Below are 24,707 nucleotides of genomic sequence, written 5' to 3'. Positions count from 1 at the left end.
ACTAAATACAATAATCTAAGCTTAGTGGCTCCAGAGTGGAGCGAAGACTTGGGGGAGAGTTGGAGAGGGAGAGCGAAGGGCAGTGCGAGCGAGCGAGATGTGGAGATCTGGAGAAAACTGCCGCTCGACACTGCCTGCCGAAATTAAACGCCCTTTTGGCGTGAACAAATAGTAATAATGCACTTAAAATTTTTATTCTTTCTTAAATATTCTAAGAATTAGTTGCTCTTAAAATTTCAGTCGTGCTTTTAGAAAAATTTCAAAGTTGTAGTAAAATACTTTTTTTTCTTATTGGCTACAATTCTATTTCGATAAATCATCTTTAAAAATCTTTAGTTTATTATTTTAAAATTTTGCTTATATCATCAGCTGTTAGTATGACTGCTTTATGGTATTTTTCGACTAATTTTTGACAATTAGTTAACTCTTGCTGGTGTTGCTACCTAGTTTCAAATAAGTGCGCCTTTTACTTGGAGTTTTAAATGACGGACGAGAAAACGAAAACCGATTTACCGCCTTTAAATTTATCCTTCCATTAGCTAAATTTTACTTTGCAGGACGGACGGGAAAACGTCCCTAAATCATTGGATTTCACTAGTAATTGACGATGCTTAACTTGACGATCTCCTTATTAGTAGCAAATTTATAGGCGCGGTGCTAAGAAGAATTCAAAAAATTATTATGTAATCAAATACGGTAAATCCTAATTAAATGGAACAAAAACCAACTTACTTATTTTGAGGCAATTCGCCCTTTCTAAGACTTGAACCCGGACCTTTAGATTTGCAGACACACTAACTGATTGAGCCATACACCCATCACATGTTGTAATGCACTTAAAAGGTTTATGACTTTTAGTGCTACATATTTCAACAACAGTGATTTTTCACAAGAAAAGTTACTTTTTTACTAGTTTTATTAATTTGTTCGACTAGTGTAGTTGTTTTTCAGACTAGTTCGCATTTTTCCTGCAGGGTATTTATAGCTGGGAAAGAATTTCTCAGCTGCGCATATGAACTTTTAGATTTTCTTTAAACTCGGGTATCATCTGTGATTTTTGTGAAATTTTTTGGCGTCCATTTAGGGGCGCTATGAATTTTTAAGTTAAGAACTTAAAAAATGTTCTCAAACTCAAACTCAAAATAATTAAAATTCATACTTATTGGACAACAAAAAATTTAAGAAAATTATTTTCTGACTCCCTCAGTACACATTTACTAATTTGAAGTTTGAGAACATTTTTTAAGTTCTTAACTTCAAAAATTCAAAAAAATCAAAGATGATAACCAAGTCAAACTCTACGAGGTACCCGAGTATGAAGAAAATCTAAAATTGCATATTCGCAATTGAGAAATTCTTACCCAGCTATCGCTTTGCTTCATTCATATCTTTGTCTCCGTCGCACTTCCCTTATCTGAGTTTCGGGTATCTGATAGTCGGGGCATCCGACTATAGCGTTTACTCTTCTTTTCTATATTTCCTTCCATGCCGAAAATTAAATTGGGCCCCACTTCTGAAACATAGTGAGATGCAACCACTCGAAATTGAAAAATAAATTTTAAAATTAATTTAGCCCATATAACTAACTATTAATCAAAAAATTGTATTGATTGGAGCAACCGTTGAAGTTTTTAAAATACAAAGCAAATATTTGCTTAAATTACTCCTCCTCTCATCAGTTGTCTTAGTTTTTTTTTTTCGGCCGTCGCTCTCTTGGCCTAAAAAACGTTTTTGGCATTTTTTTATTTTTTAAATTGAGTTCTGGTAAGCCGATTTTGCTCATCGAGGGTTCATTTTACTGGTAATAAAATGCCCTTCAACTTTCTTATACATGTCGTTGAGTTCCAGTCATTAGTTTAGATACACCTCGTCAAAGTTGAGAGAGTTGGAAAATATGCAAAAACTGTGCCAAAAACTGCTCCTTTAAAAACGCGTGTATTTTTTAAGGAGCAATTTATGGCATAGTTTTTGCATGTTTTCCAAGTTTTTCAACTTAGACGAGCTGTAGCTTCTAAACTAATGATTAGAATGTTAAAATTCCGAAATATCTCAATGTTATTCTGTATATTAAAATTCCATCCATCTCTTGTAAAATTCTCCAGCGAATGGGCGCTTACGCGTAGATCTTTAATTTCAACATGATTCTGCGTTTGTTTGCCACAACATTTGGAACACAATATTCATCAGGTTATGGGCCCAGATCACGCTAGTGCGGGCGGATAAGGTTAGTGTGTAGTTGACAGGCAGGAGTTGAAAGGCACAGGAGTTCCGGATTTTTTTCTAGGAAGCACGTGGAGAAAATGAGTTAGTCCATTCAAATAGAAAAGTTCGATACCGGGAATTATGATACTTGGTCCATCCAAATGCGAAGAGTGCTGGTGCATGCGGAGGTATGGAAGGTCGTAAACGAAACGAGACTAGATGAGGAGCGTCATAACTTAACGAGAAGGCCTTGGCTATGATCACTTTGAGGGTGAGACCTACGCAGACTATTTGAAGAATTGCACAACAGCAACGGATTCTTGGTGCATGAGCCAAACGGACCTGCCAGAAAGGTGTCGCTGTACAAAAAATTGCTCGGCTTGCGGATGACAGATGAGGACGGTATGTGCGTCAATACATTTTTTAGACAAGCTGTCAGAGGTGGACATAGATCTAGGGGACGAGCTCGCTGTGATAATCTTGCTCTCCAGTCTACCCAAAGATTTTGAGAACTTTGCCATCGCCATGGAAACTCGAGATAAGCTGCCCACCCTGGAGCGACTAATGATTAAATTGCTAGAAGAAGGAGAACGCAGGGCAAGCGAACCAGGACCTTCCCGAAACGAGCAACTGGCATTCTGCTTTGCAGAAGAAGAAGGCAAATGTACAGTGCTACGATTGAGGTCAGCTTGGTTATAACAAGAGGGAATGCAAAGTCAGGAATAAGGAAAAAACGGAGAAGCAAGAGATCACTGAGTCATTCACGGTTCTGGCGGGGTTTAAGCAAATGATCTGGAACCTTTAAGATGGTGTATGAGATTATAATGGCTAAAAACTAAGATTACAGCAAATGAGATAATATTTTGGTTTTTAATATAGCGTTAGATGTTGAAGTGCAAATTAAATGATAAAGATTGTTATAATTTGTACATAGAACGCGAAAGGGCTCATGCAGAGTAAAATTTGATGTACATCGAGGCAAATTAAGAGGGTGGAGAGACGAGCATCACTAGGAGGCACCGAGGACCACGAGTGGCGACACCAAGGCCATCCGAGCCACCAAACCCGCTGTAATCATACCCGCAATAAACCCAATTCGAACCCGTGAATTCTGTGCTTTCTCATTGATCTACTGGGCGGTCACGTTTATATAAATTTGGTGGGACGAACACATAACTTCTCTGAGCTAGCCGCACGAATCTCGTAGCGAGCCGACCTACAAAATCAGTTCGTTACAGTGTATAGGCAAGATGTGGGCAAAAGTGAGGTACTTTTAGGGTCTTTGGTACTTCGGAGTATTTTTTTGTATTTTTTGGTATATTTTGTATTTATCTCCTATCGTTGAAGGTCCATCCCTAGTCAAATAAACAACACAAACAACAAACACTAGATGTCATTACTTGATATTTGGAAATCACTTTTTTGGAGTAATCGGGTTATTAGCTCACTCGATAGGTTACTCCACATAGTGTGACACGACTATTACACTACTTTACGTCCAAGAATATATAAAAAAAAACCCAAATCTTCTGGACCACTTTTAAAAAATTAAACAAAAATAGTGTTGGGGCGGGGGTGGCTTGATTGTCGAAGCGATGATGAGTCCCAGGAAAAGCGGCGGTGGAAATCCGCGTAGAAATATCGAAAACACGGGAGAACTTTTCGTCGCGCAATAACGTGCGGCTGTTTATTATTACACTTGTAAAATGGAACTAAATACAATAATCTAAGCTTAGTGGCTCCAGAGTGGAGCGAAGACTTGGGGGAGAGTTGGAGAGGGAGAGCGAAGGGCAGTGCGAGCGAGCGAGATGTGGAGATCTGGAGAAAACTGCCGCTCGACACTGCCTGCCGAAATTAAACGCCCTTTTGGCGTGAACAAATAGTAATAATGCACTTAAAATTTTTATTCTTTCTTAAATATTCTAAGAATTAGTTGCTCTTAAAATTTCAGTCGTGCTTTTAGAAAAATTTCAAAGTTGTAGTAAAATACTTTTTTTTCTTATTGGCTACAATTCTATTTCGATAAATCATCTTTAAAAATCTTTAGTTTATTATTTTAAAATTTTGCTTATATCATCAGCTGTTAGTATGACTGCTTTATGGTATTTTTCGACTAATTTTTGACAATTAGTTAACTCTTGCTGGTGTTGCTACCTAGTTTCAAATAAGTGCGCCTTTTACTTGGAGTTTTAAATGACGGACGAGAAAACGAAAACCGATTTACCGCCTTTAAATTTATCCTTCCATTAGCTAAATTTTACTTTGCAGGACGGACGGGAAAACGTCCCTAAATCATTGGATTTCACTAGTAATTGACGATGCTTAACTTGACGATCTCCTTATTAGTAGCAAATTTATAGGCGCGGTGCTAAGAAGAATTCAAAAAATTATTATGTAATCAAATACGGTAAATCCTAATTAAATGGAACAAAAACCAACTTACTTATTTTGAGGCAATTCGCCCTTTCTAAGACTTGAACCCGGACCTTTAGATTTGCAGACACACTAACTGATTGAGCCATACACCCATCACATGTTGTAATGCACTTAAAAGGTTTATGACTTTTAGTGCTACATATTTCAACAACAGTGATTTTTCACAAGAAAAGTTACTTTTTTACTAGTTTTATTAATTTGTTCGACTAGTGTAGTTGTTTTTCAGACTAGTTCGCATTTTTCCTGCAGGGTATTTATAGCTGGGAAAGAATTTCTCAGCTGCGCATATGAACTTTTAGATTTTCTTTAAACTCGGGTATCATCTGTGATTTTTGTGAAATTTTTTGGCGTCCATTTAGGGGCGCTATGAATTTTTAAGTTAAGAACTTAAAAAATGTTCTCAAACTCAAACTCAAAATAATTAAAATTCATACTTATTGGACAACAAAAAATTTAAGAAAATTATTTTCTGACTCCCTCAGTACACATTTACTAATTTGAAGTTTGAGAACATTTTTTAAGTTCTTAACTTCAAAAATTCAAAAAAATCAAAGATGATAACCAAGTCAAACTCTACGAGGTACCCGAGTATGAAGAAAATCTAAAATTGCATATTCGCAATTGAGAAATTCTTACCCAGCTATCGCTTTGCTTCATTCATATCTTTGTCTCCGTCGCACTTCCCTTATCTGAGTTTCGGGTATCTGATAGTCGGGGCATCCGACTATAGCGTTTACTCTTCTTTTCTATATTTCCTTCCATGCCGAAAATTAAATTGGGCCCCACTTCTGAAACATAGTGAGATGCAACCACTCGAAATTGAAAAATAAATTTTAAAATTAATTTAGCCCATATAACTAACTATTAATCAAAAAATTGTATTGATTGGAGCAACCGTTGAAGTTTTTAAAATACAAAGCAAATATTTGCTTAAATTACTCCTCCTCTCATCAGTTGTCTTAGTTTTTTTTTTCGGCCGTCGCTCTCTTGGCCTAAAAAACGTTTTTGGCATTTTTTTATTTTTTAAATTGAGTTCTGGTAAGCCGATTTTGCTCATCGAGGGTTCATTTTACTGGTAATAAAATGCCCTTCAACTTTCTTATACATGTCGTTGAGTTCCAGTCATTAGTTTAGATACACCTCGTCAAAGTTGAGAGAGTTGGAAAATATGCAAAAACTGTGCCAAAAACTGCTCCTTTAAAAACGCGTGTATTTTTTAAGGAGCAATTTATGGCATAGTTTTTGCATGTTTTCCAAGTTTTTCAACTTAGACGAGCTGTAGCTTCTAAACTAATGATTAGAATGTTAAAATTCCGAAATATCTCAATGTTATTCTGTATATTAAAATTCCATCCATCTCTTGTAAAATTCTCCAGCGAATGGGCGCTTACGCGTAGATCTTTAATTTCAACATGATTCTGCGTTTGTTTGCCACAACATTTGGAACACAATATTCATCAGGTTATGGGCCCAGATCACGCTAGTGCGGGCGGATAAGGTTAGTGTGTAGTTGACAGGCAGGAGTTGAAAGGCACAGGAGTTCCGGATTTTTTTCTAGGAAGCACGTGGAGAAAATGAGTTAGTCCATTCAAATAGAAAAGTTCGATACCGGGAATTATGATACTTGGTCCATCCAAATGCGAAGAGTGCTGGTGCATGCGGAGGTATGGAAGGTCGTAAACGAAACGAGACTAGATGAGGAGCGTCATAACTTAACGAGAAGGCCTTGGCTATGATCACTTTGAGGGTGAGACCTACGCAGACTATTTGAAGAATTGCACAACAGCAACGGATTCTTGGTGCATGAGCCAAACGGACCTGCCAGAAAGGTGTCGCTGTACAAAAAATTGCTCGGCTTGCGGATGACAGATGAGGACGGTATGTGCGTCAATACATTTTTTAGACAAGCTGTCAGAGGTGGACATAGATCTAGGGGACGAGCTCGCTGTGATAATCTTGCTCTCCAGTCTACCCAAAGATTTTGAGAACTTTGCCATCGCCATGGAAACTCGAGATAAGCTGCCCACCCTGGAGCGACTAATGATTAAATTGCTAGAAGAAGGAGAACGCAGGGCAAGCGAACCAGGACCTTCCCGAAACGAGCAACTGGCATTCTGCTTTGCAGAAGAAGAAGGCAAATGTACAGTGCTACGATTGAGGTCAGCTTGGTTATAACAAGAGGGAATGCAAAGTCAGGAATAAGGAAAAAACGGAGAAGCAAGAGATCACTGAGTCATTCATGATGAGATTATAATGGCTAAAAACTAAGATTACAGCAAATGAGATAATATTTTGGTTTTTAATATAGCGTTAGATGTTGAAGTGCAAATTAAATGATAAAGATTGTTATAATTTGTACATAGAACGCGAAAGGGCTCATGCAGAGTAAAATTTGATGTACATCGAGGCAAATTAAGAGGGTAATAATTTCGTGTTAGTCTAACGGGAACATTAAAGGTTCAACGGTTTACCAGTTCTACAGAATCGACATCACCTGTTATAAGATTGTGCATAAAAATAGTACCAAGCATTATTCTACGGGTTTCAAGTGTAGATCAATTAAGCAATAGTAATCTACTCTGCAGCAAGAGACTGCACAACAGCAAGACTTTGTGAACTTTGCCATCGCCATGGAAACTCGAGATAAGCTGCCCACCCTGGAGCGACTAATGATCAAATTGCTAGAAGAAGGAGAACGCAGGGCAAGCGAACCAGGACCTTCCCGAAACGAGCAACTGGCATTCCAGGCCAAGGTTGAGCAGACTCCGGCTGCTGCTTTGCAGAAGAAGAAGGCAAATGTACAGTGCTACGATTGAGGCCAGCTTGGTTATAACAAGAGGGAATGCAAAGTCAGGAATAAGGAAAAAACGGAGAAGCAAGAGATCACTGATCTGATCATTCACGGTTCTGGCGGGGTTTAAGCAAATGATCTGGAACCTTTAAGATGGTGTATGAGATTATAATGGCTAAAAACTAAGATTACAGCAAATGAGATAATATTTTGGTTTTAAATATAGCGTTAGATGTTGAAGTGCAAATTAAATGATAAAGATTGTTGTAATTTGTACATAGAACGCGAAAGGGCTCATGCAGAGTAAAATTTGATGTACATCGAGGCAAATTAAGAGGGTAATAATTTCGTGTTAGTCTAACGGGAACATTAAAGATTAAACGGTTTACCAGTTCTACAGAATCGACATCACCTGTTATAAGATTGTGCATAAAAATAGTACCAAGCATTATTCTACGGGTTTCAAGTGTAGATCAATTAAGCAATAGTAATCTACTCTGTTAGGGAGGTAGCCTTACGTTTTGATCCCAGTTCAAACTACGAAGGGCAAAAAGGAGAAATTTTTTTTGTACCGACTCAATACGGTCGATGTGCACTTGATATTGTGGACTCCAAACTGAAGAACAATATTCCAAAATAGGACGGACAAGCGAGGTAAATAATAATCTGGTTGTATAAGGGTCATCAAATTCCTTTGACCAACGCTTTATAAACCCAAAAACACTCATTGCTTTATTGACAATGGCCATTATGTGGCAGTCAAATTTAAGTTTTGGGTCGAGTAGAACACCTAAATCGTTAATTGAATATATACAGTCGAGTGATGCATTTTGAAGAGAATAACTAATAAACGTAGGAGTACCCCTATAAAAAGTCATAACGTTGCATTTAAGTCAGTTCAAATTTAAAAGGTTGTACTCACACCATCCCTAAAAAGAATCAATATCTGACAGTAAGTTGAAACCTGATTCTATATCTTTATACGATAAACAAAGCTTAAGGGGTTATATACCTTTTTTGAGCGAAAAAATTGAGGGAACTTTGGATTTTTTTTTGGTGTGTAGCAATTATTTTATGACAGTGAAGTTATTATTTATTGATAGTACATGTTTTTATCGAAACAACAAGCCTTTGTTCTTGAAAAAATATGAATAATTTACGAAGTTATGGCAATTCTTTTGGAACCCTTTTTTTTTATAGCGGCTTGCGGTGACCACGATGGAAGTCCAGCAGGTCAACTTATATCAAAAAACCAAAAATTTTTAGTTAGTATAGTATTATTTCCAGTTCGTGAACGATTATTTTTAAGAATATTTGCTTTTTTCTGCATACAGTAACAATTTTTCCAAAAAGTTGATTTTTCGAGTTCTAAAAATTTTATTAAAAAAATCTGATCTGCGAAATTAAAATTGGCGCATAAAAACTGAATCGTTCACGAACTCGGCACAATCATTACGAATAATTAAAAAAAAATTGAAGAAGATCGATCAAATAGTTCTTGCGCAATCGTGGTCACAGCGAAGGCACTTTTGGAAAAACACGACTTTGAGATAATCGCATTTAAAGTTTTACGTTGACGTTGCAACTATTGGAGTCGAGCGCGGCAAAACGCTGTTTTCCTATCGAACTATTATTCGGATCTGTATGAAGAAGATGGAAGATGTTCTCTAGGGGATATACTTTAGGATTCAGCAAAAAAAAAAATTTTGTTTTTTTGAAAACAAAAAAGGTATATAACCCCTTAACATCATCAGCGTACTTAGTACACGAGAATGTGCTACGATAGTGGGAAGATCGTTAATAAACAAAGTAAACAGCAAAGGGCCTAAATGACTACCTTGAGGAACTCCAGATGTCACGTAAATCATCTTAGAAACAGCGCTCTTAAATATAACCCTCTGAGTCCTACCATTCAAGTAACTTGAAATCCAAGTTAATAGATTACATGGAAACCCCAGCTGATCTAATTTGAATAAAAGGAGAGAGTGGTTAACAGAGTCAAAGGCCTTACTAAAATCTGTATATATTACGTCAGTCTGCATTTTATTCTTAAAACCATTTATTACAATAGATGACAATTCAAGAAGATTGGTGGTGACCGATCTTCGCTTAGCAAAACCATGCTGACACGGTGATATAAGCGAGGAACATAAATGTTGCAAATGAGAAGTAATAATACGTTCAAATGCTTTAGGAATTGCCGACAATTTAGAAATACCTCTATAATTCTGGGCAACAATTTGCCCTATTTAAGGGGTTAGGATAGATAGAATTTGACCAAGCAGCCGAACCACAGTGTAAGATTTTGCCAATCTAGCGGAACTTTTAGCAAAAGTTGAACTATTTTTGAGGTCGATGAGCTTTTAGCAGCACTTTTAGAAATGTTCAACTATTACGAAAACAGGCACAAAACAAAACAAATAATTTTTTTTTGGGAGATAACGGTTTTTAAAGCTGGACTTTAGAAATGCATGCAAAATTGCACTGGGAAGCGAGCAACAGTTGACAAAGTTTAGTCTTATCAATTGCATCGCGTGATCAGTGGGAGCAGCCAAAAGTTATTTTTCCCAGAAACTTTAGACAATTCTTAATCCACTTTTAAAAACAAACAAATTTTTTTGGGACCAAAAAATTTTTTTCTCATTTTTTGAAAAAAGTGCCAAAAAGTAAGTGTATTTTTTCATATTTCTGTTTTTTGGTGGAAAAAAACTTATATTATTCTATCGTATTCTATCCAACCAGAACATACATCATTCGCATGCATTCATTCTGATTCAGAATCTAAAATAAAATCTTGCCCATATTTTGCCCAAAGACCTTCTATTTAGAAACGAGTGAAATAAGCCGTGCTGCATTTTTCGAGGTTTGGTCGAAAAACATAAAAACCACTCCGCGAGACGCTCTTGTAAAGCACGCAGTGATGGTGTTTGGCAATGACATTGACCACTCCAAATTGAAATTACACTGTCTTTTGAGTTTCAAAAACGATTTGAGAAATCTAGGAGAGATAAAGCCAGGTTTTTTGCTCATAATGCAAGTGGCCTTCAGGTCACATTAAATGGCGAAGACTGTCGCATTGATGTCATTGCTTCCACCTCAAGTACAAGAGGGAGGTCACAAAAAGTCTTTTCTGAGTGTTTTCCTAAAACACAAAAAAGGAAAAGCCAAGAATTGTTGCCTACGATAGATGAGAATCAATTGCTATCAGCTGCAGAGCAGGCTTTGCGGGCAGAAGGAAAACGGGATTCAGCTAAATTAATTAATGAATTACCAAATGCTCCCCCGTCCACGGAGACTATAATTAAGAAAGCTAAATTATCTTCTAATAGCACTGCAAAACACCTTTCAGCAGATCAAGCACTTGCCCTTCTGTATAAATAGAAGTACAATACCACAAAAATTGTCTGTCCAAAATTACTTCCATGTTCTGATCCCGTTAAGGAGCCAAAAATGTTATGCTATCCTACTGGTATAAAAGTAAGAGAATCCTATGCTGAAATAAGTTTACAATCCCTTATTGATCATACCGTAAAACGGCTGATAAGTGCTCAAGAAGACATTTTTGAGTCACTGTCTCCACTAGACGATGTACACATGAAGTTTGAATTGTTACCATTTAATAAAAAAAAATCTTAAAAATATAAACCAAAGTTTTTTTGTTTTTGTTATCAATTATGTTTAATATAAAACCTTATTTGCAGCTGCTCAGCTTATAACATCGAAGTTACAGCTAAAAACATGAGCATATAACCAAAATTCAACATTTTTCAAAAAAAAAAAAAAAAAGTGGTCTCCAAAAATTAAAAACAAAATTTTTTAAGTTGGCGAAAATTATAACAAAAAATACGAAAATACTTAAAAATGTCGAACATTTTTTTTAATATTTTTTTTTGCGTTTTTATCTTAAAAAAGCAGTTTTTTTCAATTTTTAACGCCCCCAAAAGTGCCACGCCCATTTTTTTATGTCCAACATAATCGTTGGGCCTACTAGAATATTCACTCCAAATTTGAAGCCGATATCTTTAAAAATACGACTCCTACTGATTTAAGTTCCCCTAGATTGGCAAAATCTTACACTGTGCGAACTAAAGGTAGTTTGGAAAAATTCGGCAAATAAATCCGCAATTTCAGAATCCGACGATGCTGTTTTTGAGTTTAAACGTACCGATGAAGGCAAAACCGAAGACTTACGCTTGGCGTTAACAAAGTTATAAAACTGATTCGGATCATTTGAAAATTCGAATTTACATTTATTTAAATACATAGAATCAGGGACCGTAATGATTATAAGTTTTATCCAAAAACTCAATTTTTAATGATTATTTTTTGAGTTTATTTATTAATCCAAAAATAATCGTTATTTTTTGAGTTTTTTGTAAATTTCTAAAAGTAATGATTGTTTTTTGAGTTTTATTTCAACTCTAGAAATAATGATTATTTTTTGAGTTTTATTTTCCGCTTGACAAATAACGCTTACTTTTTGATTTTTATTTTCTGATTGAAAAATAAAACTTATTCCTTGAGTTTTATTTTTTGATCAGAAAATAAAACTCGAAGTCCAATTTCTTTGAATTTAAGAGGTTTTGCTTTAAAAGCGGTTAGCAAATGTACTAAGTAGACCATGGCCAACACATTAAGGGCACTTTTAATTTTATACAATAACCGGAAACCGCCAAACACCAAGAAAAAATTCTCTGCCTAAAACTTATATATAATGAAGCCAAATCAGGTGTTATGTGTTCGAAAAGCGGCTCAAGCCTTATCACAGCACGGACCAGCTTGAAAAAGCTATTACCCAAATTAAAAGGGTTCACCGCAACGTAAGTCAATAAATATATTTCCGCATATTGAATAAACAAATAAATTCTTAAATAGGATAATGATGAAAATGTTCAGAGGGAGGAACCATCAACATCGTCGACGATTTCCTCAAATTCCGAAACCCTATTGAACGAGTTCCTCAATTCCATTGAAGTTAACTCGAACGATAAAAACTCGGATGATGAAATGGATGCTGACCTAAAAATAGCTTGCAGTGAAATCGATAATTATAACCCCAAACCGATCGATTTAGGTGCCGATATTATGGTGTATTGGGATTGTATCTGCTGGCTATGGTTGTTCACTGCGTTCCAGCAACGCAAGTAAGTGTAGAAAGGTCCTTTTCTGCGCTTAAATAAGTACTAACAGAAATGAGAACAAACCTTTCGAGCGATTCCTTAGGAAAATTGCTTTTTGTAAAATTAAATGTATAAAATAAAAACTGTTTATACAAAAACTTAAATTATTATTTATATTTTCAAAAGTAGATAATGTCTATAATCTTACCACCCTGGGTCAGTCATTCTTAAAGTTGAAAGAAAGGTGGCCGCTTTTCGAACACATAACACCTGATTTGGCTTCATTATATGTAAGTTTTAGGCAGAGAATTTTTTCTTGGTGTTTGGCGGTTTTCGGTTATTGTATAAAATTAAAAGTGCCCTTAATGTGTTGGCCATGGTCTACTTAGTACATTTGCTAACCGCTTTTAAAGCCAAACCTCTTAAATTCAAAGAAATTGGACTTCGAGTTTTATTTTCTGATCAAAAAATAAAACTCAAGGAATAAGTTTTATTTTTCAATCAGAAAATAAAAATCAAAAAGTAAGCGTTATTTGTCAAGCGGAAAATAAAACTCAAAAAATAATCATTATTTCTAGAGCTGAAATAAAACTCAAAAAAAAATCATTACTTTTAGAGTTTTATAAAAAACTCAAAAAATAACGATTATCCTTCGAGTTTTAAATAAAAATTGGAAAAATAAAAATTAAACCGGATATTGAAACTATGGTGCTTAAAAAGTGTACTGGTATAGTTCTTTTTTTTCTAGGATTATTCTTTGACCATGATTTTTTTGTTAAAAAAAAATTAATAATGATTATTTACGGTCCCTGCATAGAATAGCAATGACTGTTGAGAACATTAAAATCTGAACGAGCCACCACATATTACGAAAAATCAGATGGCTTACCCGATTTTTAATACTTTTTATAAGTGTTGGATTTAAGATTTTTAAGTCTTTGAAGCGCATTGTTAAACCAAGGAGGCCTGTTTAGCTTTGGAGGAAGCCTGTCAGGTCAAGAAACTGTTTAAAACACTATAGAAAAGTTCAATTGCACTTTTAATATCCATTCAATTGTAAAATTCAGTCCAATTATATTGCGAAATCATGTAAATTAATTTATTAAAGTCACATTTTCGAAAGCATCTCGAAAGGGTATCAGTACAGGGAAGGCCAATTGTCAATTCCTATGTTGGATGATATCGGTCTTCAGGTACAACAAGTGCGTCAATTCTAGATACCGTAACTTCATGCGGATCTAAAACAAATACTAGATCTAATTGTCTATTTAAAGAATTTCGTATAAAGTTTACTTGCTGTAACGATAATTCTAAAAGGCCATCCACAAAATCATGCGCAGATAAAGGTGTAGCTACAAGTGAGTCAGAGGGAAGGGACCAAGAGATATTAGGGAGATTAAAGTCACCCAAAACAATCAAAAGGTCTCTGTTGGAGAGGAAGGATAGAATAGATTTTATAGCAGACAGATGGTGTTCATAAATGATTAAATCAGAGCCAGGAGGAATATAAGAGCAGGTTACAAAAATAGATAAGGATTGCAGGGAAACTTTGACACTAACAAATTCAATTTCGTTAGGGATATGAAAGTTAAGTCTCTCCGATGTTAAAGTAGAGGTAACGGCAATCAGTACACCACCCCCCTACGCGAGGAGCCATCGGTCCTGTAGGTGTTAAAGTTATTTGACAGAACTTAAGAGTCAGATATCTCTGGTTTCAGCCAAGTTTCCGTAAAAGCCAAAATATCTTCAGTAAATGCAGAGGAGTCAGCATAAAGCTTTGGTAGCTTCATAGTCCTCTAACATTTTGATAAGCCAAAAATAAACTTATTAGTTTTTTGGCACAGTGGAAGGCCTGTTATTTGGCACAGTAGAAAGCCGTTTATTAGGCACAGTGGGAGGCCTGTTATTTGTTCTCGGTTTATTGGCCAAAAGCTTTCAGAAAGTAGTACATTGACACATCAGGCGGAGCAAATATTTTAAAAGACGATATCATGCGGGCGTACGAAAATCGATATTGTTCCACTGCAATGTCCTCGGATGGGAATTTTTCTCGTATAAATTCCAAAACATCCTCAGATTTGGTATCTGGGGTAAACCTAGAAACAAATAATTGCTTCCTATGTGGAACAACTGAAAGTTTCTTACGCCCCCCAGCAGCAGTCTGAACCTCACTCGGCTGCGAACCAGAAACGGTACCTACTGTACCTATGGGTACGGTCGGCCCCGAATTTGGTAACTCCGCCGGCTCTGAAGATTTTTTCACAACTAGGGATGTCGAAATATTTAAAAATATCGTATCGATGATATTTTTTATTGAAACAAAAAATCAAACTGATATTTAATACACTAGTTTACAAAATAATATTCTTGGTGTGCTCCCCAGCAATTGATGGCAAATTCAGTTAGTGTTGGACCTCTAGACCACGAAAATAGCATTAATTTTTTTTTCGATGGCACAGTTTTTTTTTAAAGATTTTTTAAAGTTCGAAATGTTAAATTTCTGACTTGAAGCCGGATATGGACCAAATCCATGTAAAACCGGATTTATGGTGGATTTTTAAAGTTCGGATTTTTCCACTTTTTTCGGTTGACAGAGTCCAAATTTAAGATTTATCATAGGCGGCGACATGTAAACAAAAATGAGTGGTGACAACAGCCGGGTCAAAAAATAGCTAAGTTTAAAAGCTAGAAAATTATAAAATAAATTTAAGTTCTGAAAATTCCTTTAAAACATAAAATTGCTTGCGTTATGACTGTGAGTATTTTTAATTAAGTTCTATCCATTTGGATAATTCATTCTAACCTTAACCTTAATTTCAAAAATTAAATTCACTTTAATAATTTTCTAGCTTTTAAATATCTGATTTAGCTATTTAGTGACCCGGCTGCCAACACCAATTATTTTTGTTTACATGTCGCCGCCTATGATAAATCTTAAATTTAGACTCTGTCAACCGAAAAAAGTGGAAAAATCCGAACTTTAAAAATCCACCATAAATCCGGTTTTACATGGATTTGGTCCATATCCGGCTTGTTTTATTCGGTAGGATCTAAACTTTAAGTTTGTACCCATTATGATTTTTCAACGGATTTATTTCGAGTTTTTACGATATATACAGCCGACTTACAGTCGACCTAAAAACACATTTTTCATCTTTGTCGAGCTTCTGCGCTGCCATTACTTATCCAATCATATTGATCTGTATGGCAAAGTTAAACTCTGATCTATTGACTTTAAAATAAAACTAAAACTGGCCCAATCGAGTGGATATATGCCGAGATATAAGAAGAAATTCGAAAAAAGTCAGAAATTTAACATTTCGAACTTTAAAAAATCTTAAAAAAAAAACTGTGCCATCGAAAAAAAAATTAATGCTATTTTCGTGGTCTAGAGGTCCAACACTAACTGAATTTGCCATCAATTGCTGGGGAGCATTTCGGCTGTAAACTAGTGATATCAGAAAAAATATATCTATATATAGCGTTCTATCTTATTTTTACTGCGTTTTCCTGGGTTCTGAATGATATGCTATGCATTTTAACTTGCCGAAAAATACATTTTAACTGCGCTCATCTTTCACTTGTGTATTTTTTCTTCTCCCAATGAAAAGTGAAACCACTTAAAATTATCAAAATAATGTGCAAAAAAAATCAATGATATCTGATAATTTTTAAAAAAAAATATCACGATAAAAATATTTATTTTTTTGTAAAAAATATCGATTTATATAAATTATGGAGGATTTCGAATTTTTTTACTCGTAGAGTAAAAGGGTATATTGTATTCGTGCAAAAGTATGTAACAGCTAGAGGGTAGCGTTTCCGACCCAATAAAGTATATATATTCTTGATCTGTCTGTCTGTCTGTCTGTCTGTCCGTATGAACGCTGAGATCTCAGAAACTACAAATGCTAGAAAGTTGAGATTTCCCACATTTATTTTCCTTCCTATGCAGCGCAAGTTTATTTTAGCCAAGCGCCACGCCCCCTCTTACGCCCACTAACGATTTTAAAATGTGTGTGGCGCCCATACCTTGAAAGATTTCCGAGAAGTATAAACGCAATTTTGTTGTGTATATTTATACCTATGAATATGTATAATTAATATAATTTAGCTGAGCCAACCCGACTATAGCGTTCTCTCTTGTTTTTATAACCTTGCAGAGGGTATTATAATTTCAGTCAGATGTTTGCAACGCAGTGAAGGAGACTTTTTCGACCACATAAAGTATTGGGCTGTGTACGTATCCCCTTAAAAATCACTCTTTCCGTTTATAAAACTTTGGGGATACATATTAAATGTAGGATTTTCATTTTGTGGCGCAGAAATAATTTTAAACTTTATTAATATGGAAACTCCTTCTTTATACCCTTGCAGAGGGTATTATGATTTCAGTCAGAAGTTTGCAACGCAGTGAAGGAGACGTTTCCGACGAGTCGATCTAGCCATGTCCGTCTGTCCTTCTGTCCGTCTGTCCGTCTGTCTATTTCTACGCAAACTAGTCTCTCAGTTTTTGAGCTATCGGGATGAAACTTTCCCAAAAGTCTTCTTTCTATTGCAGGTAGTATATATGTCGCAACCGACCGGATCGGACAACTATATCTTATAGCTCCCATAGGAACGATCGGAAAAAAAACGTTAAAAATTCTAGCTTCGGTGTTTTTTTCAAGTATTACCTTCTACTCTTGGGAATATTATTTTTTATATATTTCTGAATTTCGAATTAAATATTTTAAAAATCGGATCACTATATCATATAGCTGCCATAGGAACGGTCGAAAAATTAAATGGAAATTAATAGGAAAACAAATTATATCTTTGTTGATTTTTATTACATTCTCTTCTACTCTGGGATATGACTATTTTTAAATATTTCCGAATTTGATTTTAATTTTAAAAAGATCGAACTACTATATCATATAGCTGCCATAGAAACGATCGAAAAATTAATGTAAAATAAAAGGAAATTTAACATTTTTGCGATTTGTAAATTAATAGGAATAATCTGCAAGGGTATATAAGCTTCGGCTTGCCGAAGCTAGCTTCCTTTCTTGTTTTGTTTGGTTTTGAGTCGTGAACTTAAAGTTCTACGGGAGAAACCGTCATTATTTATTATACAGTATTTTATGTTGAAAATTGGTAAGAATATATTCCTGTGACAACCTGTAATTTTTTTTTTATTTATTTATTTCCAAAAAATTATCAAATATCTGCCAATATAAACCTAACTCCTACCTCCGCCCGAGTAAAGGAGTTTTTTTTTAATGATGTGCTCCGACTCACATCAAGTGGGCAGAGGCAAGGATAGGTGATTAAAAATATTTCTTACATTAAAGTCCACGGAACATTCAACAAACAACAAAAAATACAATTCATTATATTGATTACACAAAACTCGAAAAGGATCGTGCGCTTCGAAATTCGATTTGCAAATTTCAAATAATATAATAATAATATAATAATTATATTATTATATATCTTTAATTATATATCTTTAAAATTTATTTACCTCGCTTTCCAGTGATGACATCCATATCGGAGAGATAAACAATGTTTTTTAGCTCCACTGCCATTAATAAAGCTTTCTTTATGTATAGCATTAAAGTGCGCAGTATCAGCACCATTTTCCGGTATTTCTTGAATATGACAATTGATGTAAAATTCATTATGTCCATGGTAAACAAATTTTTCTTTAAGCTCTTCCATAGATAAAGGAAGTTTCCACGGTATTTCTGTTGGGTCAGTATGATACCATATAAATATAAATCCATTAATTTCTTGCGAAATCCACTTTTTTACATTTGACCCTTTTGGAACTAAAAAATGTAAATAAAAAATTTAAAATATAAAATAGGCGAAAATATTGTATATTGATTTTTTAACAATTTAAGAACACTCAGGCAGGGGCGCATCCCCCTTTATTGTGAAAAAGCTTAAGTATTTTGAGTACACGAAAAACGTAAATGACATTCGATAGGTATTTATAACACAATAAAACTTACTTTTTCGAAATCGTTAAAGGTGTGGGCGTCAGACACATTTTAAAATCGTTTGTGGGCGATTTTGGGCGTTAGAAGGCGCGTGGCGGCCGGCTGAAATAAACTTGCGCTGCGTAGGAAGCCCAAGAACCTGTGTGGGTAATCCGAGCTTTTGTAGTTTTCGAGATCTAAGCGTTCATACGGACGGACAGACAGACGGACATGGCTATATCGACTCGGCTGGTGACCCTGATCAAGAAAAATATACTTTGAAGGGTCGAAACGCTTCCTTCTCCTTGTTACATACTTTTGTACGAATACAATATACCCTTTTACTTTTAGAGATAATTGAATGATGTAACCGGCATATGATAGATAACACTATGCAGCATCAAAAATTAACCTCGATGAATGCTATACTTTTGGATTCGTTACGAATTCCCAAGTTAAACTGCGTTTTCCAAAGAGTTCCCCGACGCAAGGATTCTTAGCAAAAGGACCTCAAAGTTCGAAAAATGCTGAAATTGACCAACTTTGCGGAGCTCTCAGAGGCAAATGGATGCATGGCTTGGTTCGAAGTTAAAGTTTTTTAAAAGATACACCCTCTATCTTTCAAACCCCATACATAAAATTATTTTAGGATTTTTTTTAAGGCAGAAATAAATTCCAAAAAACATAGTCAAAAAACTGAAAAACATACAGCTGCGGTCAAAATAGTAGCAGTGTTGCCGCCTTGTGTTTTTAAAAGTTTGATGTTGTAATTTTTTCTTATCCAATTAGTCTAATAGTAAAATTATAATCAATACAATATTACCCGGAAAAGATCAATTACAACAACAAACTTTTAAATACACAGGGCGGCAACACTACTACCATTTTGACCGCAGCTGTATACTTTTATGTTTTTTAACTATGTTTTCTAGAATTTGTTTCTGCCTTAAAAAAAATCTTAAAAATTTTTGAAGTATGGGGTTTAAAAGATAAAGGGTGTATCTTTTAAAAAACTTTAACATCGAATCAAACCATGCATCCATTTGCCCCTGAGAGTTCCGCAAAGTTGGCCAATTTCAGCATTTTTCGAACTTTGAGGTCCCTTTGCTAAGAATCCTTGCGTCGGGGAACTTTTTGGAAAACGCAGTTTAACTTGGGAATTCGTAACGAATCCAAAAATATAGCATCCATCGAGGTAAATTTAAAAAACACTAAAAATGCTGCACAGTGTAATTGGTCTACCTTTAAAATTATTGCTTAAGACAGGGAGTGGGCGTGGCAGGGGCGTACGTACAGACCGACAAAGTTACAATTTATAAACAATTCGGACAAAATAAAATTAAAAAGACAAAAAGTAGTTTTGTTTCTTTTTTTATGCTTTAATGTTTAAAAACTTTAAAAAATAAATGTTTGTTAAAAATTTGATTTTTTTTTAAATTTGAAAAGAATACTCTTAAGCAATTTTTTTTTTTCGATTACATCAAATTGATTGCTAATTTCAAAATTTAAGAAAATAACAAATCGTACACAAAAAAAAAATCTATATGAAACGTAGGTCGATTTTACATTATCTAAATCAATATTTGTCTTGATTAAAAAAACGGTCAGTAGCAAATTCCACCCAGAACGGATTGACCTAAAAATCTAGAAAAATCACAGTAATTACTAAAATAATTTTTAGAAAAAAAACGACCCCAAAGTGCCCCAAAATTCGATTTGTTTTTTTTTTTTTAATCTTTCTTTTGCCATTTCTCTGTTATAAATGTTGTTAAAATGGTTTAAAAATGTGATGTTCATAATCTTATGGCATACCCGCAAATAACTGCATTTAAATTTCTTGGAGATTCAGCATCCTTAACCAAGTCCCCAATATTTTCAAATTTGGCTAATATAATGCGACGTCACGCGTCCCCATATGTTTGTATGTATGTTCTGCTGGCGCATGGATGTATGTGCATATGTATGTCCTGCTGTCGCAATTTAAGTGTGACCGCGCAAGGGGAAAATGAAAATACCACAGCCAAAAGAAATCGATTATATCGCAAATCTTAAGTAAACGTTAAATTTTAAAATATCGGTAGACCTTACAGAAATCCTATTAAGCTGAATTTTACAGTCGAAATTTTCCTTAAAATTGCTTCTGTTTTTTTAAATGCAAAAGCCCGATAAGCAAACTATTTATTAGTTTTCAAATGTTGAGTTATCGACAAACTTTGGATTTGTATAAAACAAAAACAAACAATGATTTGCTCTGCTATGTACACACACACTCACAAAATAAATATATTCAAAAAAATGCGCATTTTACACACACAGCCATTAGATACATATGTATATGCGTGTGTACGTTTGTGTGTGTGCATTGCAGCCAGTGTTGGGACATACCTAGATACTTTTACCTAGGTATGTACCTAGGTACAATTTAGTGGTACCTTTTACCTTACCTAGGTATAAAAATAATTGAGTACCTTTTACCTTACCTAGCTACAGATTTTTATATACCTTTGGAATTATGAAGGTACTTACATAGGTATTAAACATTGCTCTGATTTAAAATAGCCAAATCTGACTGCGACACTGTAGTATCGTTTCATTGTATCGTTTCGTTTCGAAATTGTAATAGTCGGAACGCAGCATTAAAAGTCATTGGAATTCACCCGTTCTATTGTTTGTTTTGTGAAGTTAAAACTAATCGCAGTTTTATTTTATATCATTTTGTGCACGTATTTATGTTCCCATCACTACATCAATTTATTTATGAAACCAAAGTGTATTTGGCGCGCAAAAATGCCGTATGTACGTAAACAAACGGCATATACATATACATAGTCAATGTTTCTACATACGGAATTTTTGCGCGCCAAATATGTACATGAGGGTTTCATAAATAAATTAATGAAGTGATACGTACATACAATTATTCATGCCGCGTGTTTTAAAAATATATGCACAAAATTAAAACATTTAAATTTAAATGAAATGAAAAGATATAGTTTGATTAAGACGACTAAAAACTGAAAACTAGTCTTATTTTAAGTTTAAATGATTACATTGAACAAAACAAAGAAATTTTACAAAAATAAATAAAAAACAATATATTTACCTTATACCTTTACCTAGGTACTGGGAAATTGAAGTACCTTTACCTTACCTAGGTATTTATTTTTGCCCAATACCTTTTACCTTACCTAGGTAAAAAAACACAGTACCTTTCCCAACACTGATTGCAGCTGACTAAGGAATTGAGATTCGATCAAATTCAAATTCAAGATATACTGATATCCCTTTGCTAAAAGAATATTTCATTTACATTTCCACAACATACTTAAGGCATTTTTCCACTATGCGGTTTTTTCGGTATTTTTGTGTATTTTCGATTGGCAACGCGATAGGCGGACGTGAGGTGTTTCCATTGGCAAACGCGTTGAAAACAGCTGTTCTGCTATTGTCATTTGCGAGCTGAAATAAACAATGGATTTAAATAATTTGTTATTGATAATTGTAATCGCAGAACAGCATTTGAACAGCGTGGAAACTTTGCTGCTATGATGAAAGCAATAACAACATCCCTCGTTATGCTGCTTGAACATTTATTACGGCAGAGAGCAAAAGGATCTGCTGCAGAAGGAGTTAATATATATAGATCTGAACAGTCATTTAAATAATTCTTTGCCGCGACCCGCGACAGCAGTAGCTTCTGCGGCGGTACGTCACTGAACAGAATCTGAGACGGGGCAGAAACGCCTACAAGGACATTGTGCCCTTTTCCAGCAGTCGCCTGTCAACGTGTGTCATTTAAATATGGAATGGCCGTCGACGGTCAAAGTAGATTTTGCACCTGCGCTCAAATGCGACCACGAGGTCGCCTTAATGGACGAATGGCGCACGCGAAGCAAACGTCAAGATCATGGAGACGGGAAAGCCCATGTGGCTGCGCTGCAACGACCAATATTTCGCTTCCGATCCTTTCTAGCCGAGTCATTCCATTGGATAAACGAACTGTTACTGCCCTTAATGCGCTTGGATCATCCTCGGAATACTGAACTATTGCCAGATCCTTTGGCAATGTAAATATCAACAATAAATAGTTTTAATATTTCCCGCTTCTTATCAGCCTCTTATCAGTTTCGGGTCCAGAAAAATGTCCATGCCTGGTTAATACTGCTTAAAAATACCACAAATTTCAATTTCCAGCCCTGTAACGCGACAATTTTCCACCCTCCCCTCCTCGCCCTCGCCTACAAGTTTTGTATGGGATTTGGTCGCGTTAAACGGTAAATGGATGCAAACGCGACGCGTCCATAATGAGCAGAGGGCATTACATAAGATATTTTGTAACCGATTTTTGTGAACTAAAACTCAAATCGCATTGATAATATTAAAAGAACATTAAATATTCAAACCAATTGATTCTCTTGCTCTTAATTACACGTGCCTCATATTGTTTAAACAAATTCAAATGTTCCTTATTATGAATATAATTCTAATCAAGGTGAAAAATTAATGTGAAAACAAAAATACTGAAACAAAATATCAATGGTAGAATGCAGTAATATGGAATTGCCTTTCTTGATGTCTTTTCTTAAATTAGTCGAATATATAAAGCAAAACATTGCTTCGCATAAATAATGGTTTCCCTTATAAGAGTTGTCTACAGTGGATACCTTCTAGAAACCCCCATATTAGCTAAATCGCAAAGAGTATTTGGTTTTTATTTACCTTTTCATTACCTAAACAAAAATATTTCCACTAACTTCATAAATCTTAATCCCGGTTTTCATCATATTGGTTTTTGGAGAGCTATCTATTAGAGAAAGAGGTATGTTTAAGCAATGTTTTGGTGTATTTTTTTAAGAAAACAAGCTTATTTTCTAGACGTACACGCTTATCGATTTGAAATTTACTTACATGCTCAATCCAGTATGACATTCTATATTTAAACAATATGTTTTGGACAAAGTACTAAAGTTGTGAAGAAAATTAGTGTAAGGATTTATGTCGAAAAATTAATTTGTTTCTGTTCTGTGCAGCTGATAACTAAAGCAAGCAATAAGAATTTTAGAAATTTTTTCGCAAGTTTTTTTTTATATATTTTAAGTAGCCTGCATAGGACAATATACTGTTGTTTTTGCGGAAAATAAGAAAAAAGTTATGATAAAATCGTTTCTCGGCTATAGGCTAAAAATAAGGAATTTGTAAATTTAAAATAAGTAGCAAATATAAAGGTATGCATAATTGTCAGTTTTAATTTCCGCAAGCGAAGCTGCGGGCTACAGACCCTGCTAGTTTAAGATAAATTTTAACTTGATATGGTCGAACCGTAAAACGATATTTAGGTAATATCAATTTTACATGGCATAGTCGCATCTCACATGCACACAAAGTTTCGCATGCAAATTAAATTTAATCGTTGTGGTTGAATAATAAAAAATATTTTTTAATTTTATTTAATTGGTGATAGACCTTAATTCACTAACTCATTAATACATAAAGACACTTTTACTTAAGATTGTTACTTAAGACCGATCCCGGTTTCAATCCGAATAAGACTGCCCGCTTAATTCTAAAATCTTTTCCAACAAATCTCGGCCAGAAGCTTTTCTTTTTTAAACTTCTAGAACTTTGATTTATGTTTAAAATGAAAGCTTATGCTGAAACTGTCGCATCTCGTTGTGAAATTAAATTATGCTGACCGATGCAATTTTGATTGACAATTGGAACGCAATACTTTTGGCTTCGAACAAGCTGTTAGGGGGATTCCCTAAACTGTTGAATTGCTGAATTGTTGAAAATTCAACAAAAAATTTCAGCAATTAAGGGAACGACCCAAAAAAGTTCCTGTTGAATTTTCAAACAGCTGTTATTTGTTGAAAAGTTTCACGGAACTTAAAGCATGTAAAATTTGATTTAATTTTGCTAGTTACTGTCTAAAAGTGTTACCAAGGTAAAAAGAACCACAAATATGCTTTCTAAGTTGATTTTAAAATAAATAATGCGTAATGGTGATACTAAAATGTTACAGAGTTGCCACGACTTTTAAAAAAAGGTGACAACTCTGGCTTTTCAGCAATTCAACAAAATTTTCAACAGCCCCGAGGCTGATGAATTGCTGAAATTTCTGAAAGTTGGCTTTGTATGGAACAGCTGATTAACAGCTGACCAAAATTCAACAATTCAGCAATTCAACAG

The 24,707-nt window shown here is 34.8% G+C and overlaps 1 protein-coding gene across 4 annotated transcripts in view; it reads right to left on the bottom strand.

The window, feature by feature from the left end:
• nvd (cholesterol 7-desaturase nvd) overlaps positions 1–24,707 on the bottom strand; it is a 368,336-nt gene that overhangs the window by 110,910 nt on the left and 232,719 nt on the right. For all 4 annotated transcript variants that reach the window (XM_070214955.1, XM_070214956.1, XM_070214957.1 and 1 more), the window contains exon 4: positions 18,059–18,365. In XM_070214955.1, coding sequence (XP_070071056.1) covers positions 18,059–18,365 — 307 coding nt within the window. The remainder of the gene's footprint in view (positions 1–18,058; positions 18,366–24,707) is intronic.

The sequence above is a fragment of the Drosophila takahashii genome, chromosome 3L, assembly GCF_030179915.1.
Source record: "Drosophila takahashii strain IR98-3 E-12201 chromosome 3L, DtakHiC1v2, whole genome shotgun sequence".
Lineage (NCBI taxonomy): Eukaryota > Metazoa > Arthropoda > Insecta > Diptera > Drosophilidae > Drosophila > Drosophila takahashii.
Note: the sequence above shows the minus strand (reverse complement) of the source record. Positions and strands in the feature narration are given on the sequence as shown.